The 659-nt window shown below is 49.3% G+C and overlaps 2 protein-coding genes across 2 annotated transcripts in view; both read left to right on the plus strand.

Annotated features, from left to right (window-relative positions):
• The window catches only part of LOC117798598 (60S ribosomal protein L28-like), a 541-nt gene extending 502 nt beyond the window's left edge, over positions 1-39 (plus strand). Inside the window, exon 2 of the mRNA XM_034651048.1 lies at positions 8-39. Within this exon, the coding sequence (XP_034506939.1) occupies positions 8-39 (32 nt within the window). The remainder of the gene's footprint in view (positions 1-7) is intronic.
• A 21-nt stretch (positions 40-60) lies between these two features.
• LOC117798600 (60S ribosomal protein L28-like) lies at positions 61-474 on the plus strand. Its single transcript, XM_034651051.1, has one exon. The coding sequence runs from the start codon at positions 61-63 to the stop codon at positions 472-474; it is 414 nt and encodes a 137-aa protein (XP_034506942.1).
• The last annotated feature ends 185 nt before the right edge of the window (positions 475-659 follow it).

Here is a 659-nt window from a genome sequence, read left to right on the forward strand (position 1 = left end):
CGGGAAGGGAACTTCCTTTTCCGTTTCCGGCTGTGTTAGCGGCAGAGGGAATTCTCCGCAATGTCTGCCCATTTGCAGTGGATGATTGTGCGCAACTGCTCCAGTTTCCTTATTAAAAGGAACAAGCAAACTTACAGCACGGAACCCAACAACCTTAAAGCCCGTAACTCCTTCCGCTACAATGGGCTGATCCATCGCAAGACTGTAGGAGTGGAACCAGCTGCTGATGGAAAGGGTATTGTTGTGGTCCTCAAGAAACGTGCAGGCCAGCGAAAGCCAGCCACGTCCTATGAAAAGATCACCATTAACAAAAACGCACGGGCCACACTCAGCAGCCTCCGCCACATTATCCGCAAGAATAATTATCGGAAGGATCTGCGTATGGCTGCCTTGCGTCGCGCCAGTGCAATTCTGCGCAGCCAGAAGCCAGTGGTGGTGAAGAAGAAGAGGACCCGGGCTGCCAAGACGGCCTGAGGACGGCTGTCAGCTTATCCAATAAAGGATTAGAACCAGAGAACAGAGTGCCGGGAAGTCATTTGTGAATCTCTAGGAATGGGGGTTGCTTCTCCTGCCAGGAAAATGAACTTTACTTTGCTGTTAGAATAAGGATAGAATAAATAACCTCAAAAAACCTGCTTCTGTAATGGGATTGGTAAAAA

Source organism: Ailuropoda melanoleuca, unplaced genomic scaffold, assembly GCF_002007445.2.
Source record: "Ailuropoda melanoleuca isolate Jingjing unplaced genomic scaffold, ASM200744v2 unplaced-scaffold32473, whole genome shotgun sequence".
Classification (NCBI taxonomy): Eukaryota; Metazoa; Chordata; class Mammalia; order Carnivora; family Ursidae; genus Ailuropoda; species Ailuropoda melanoleuca.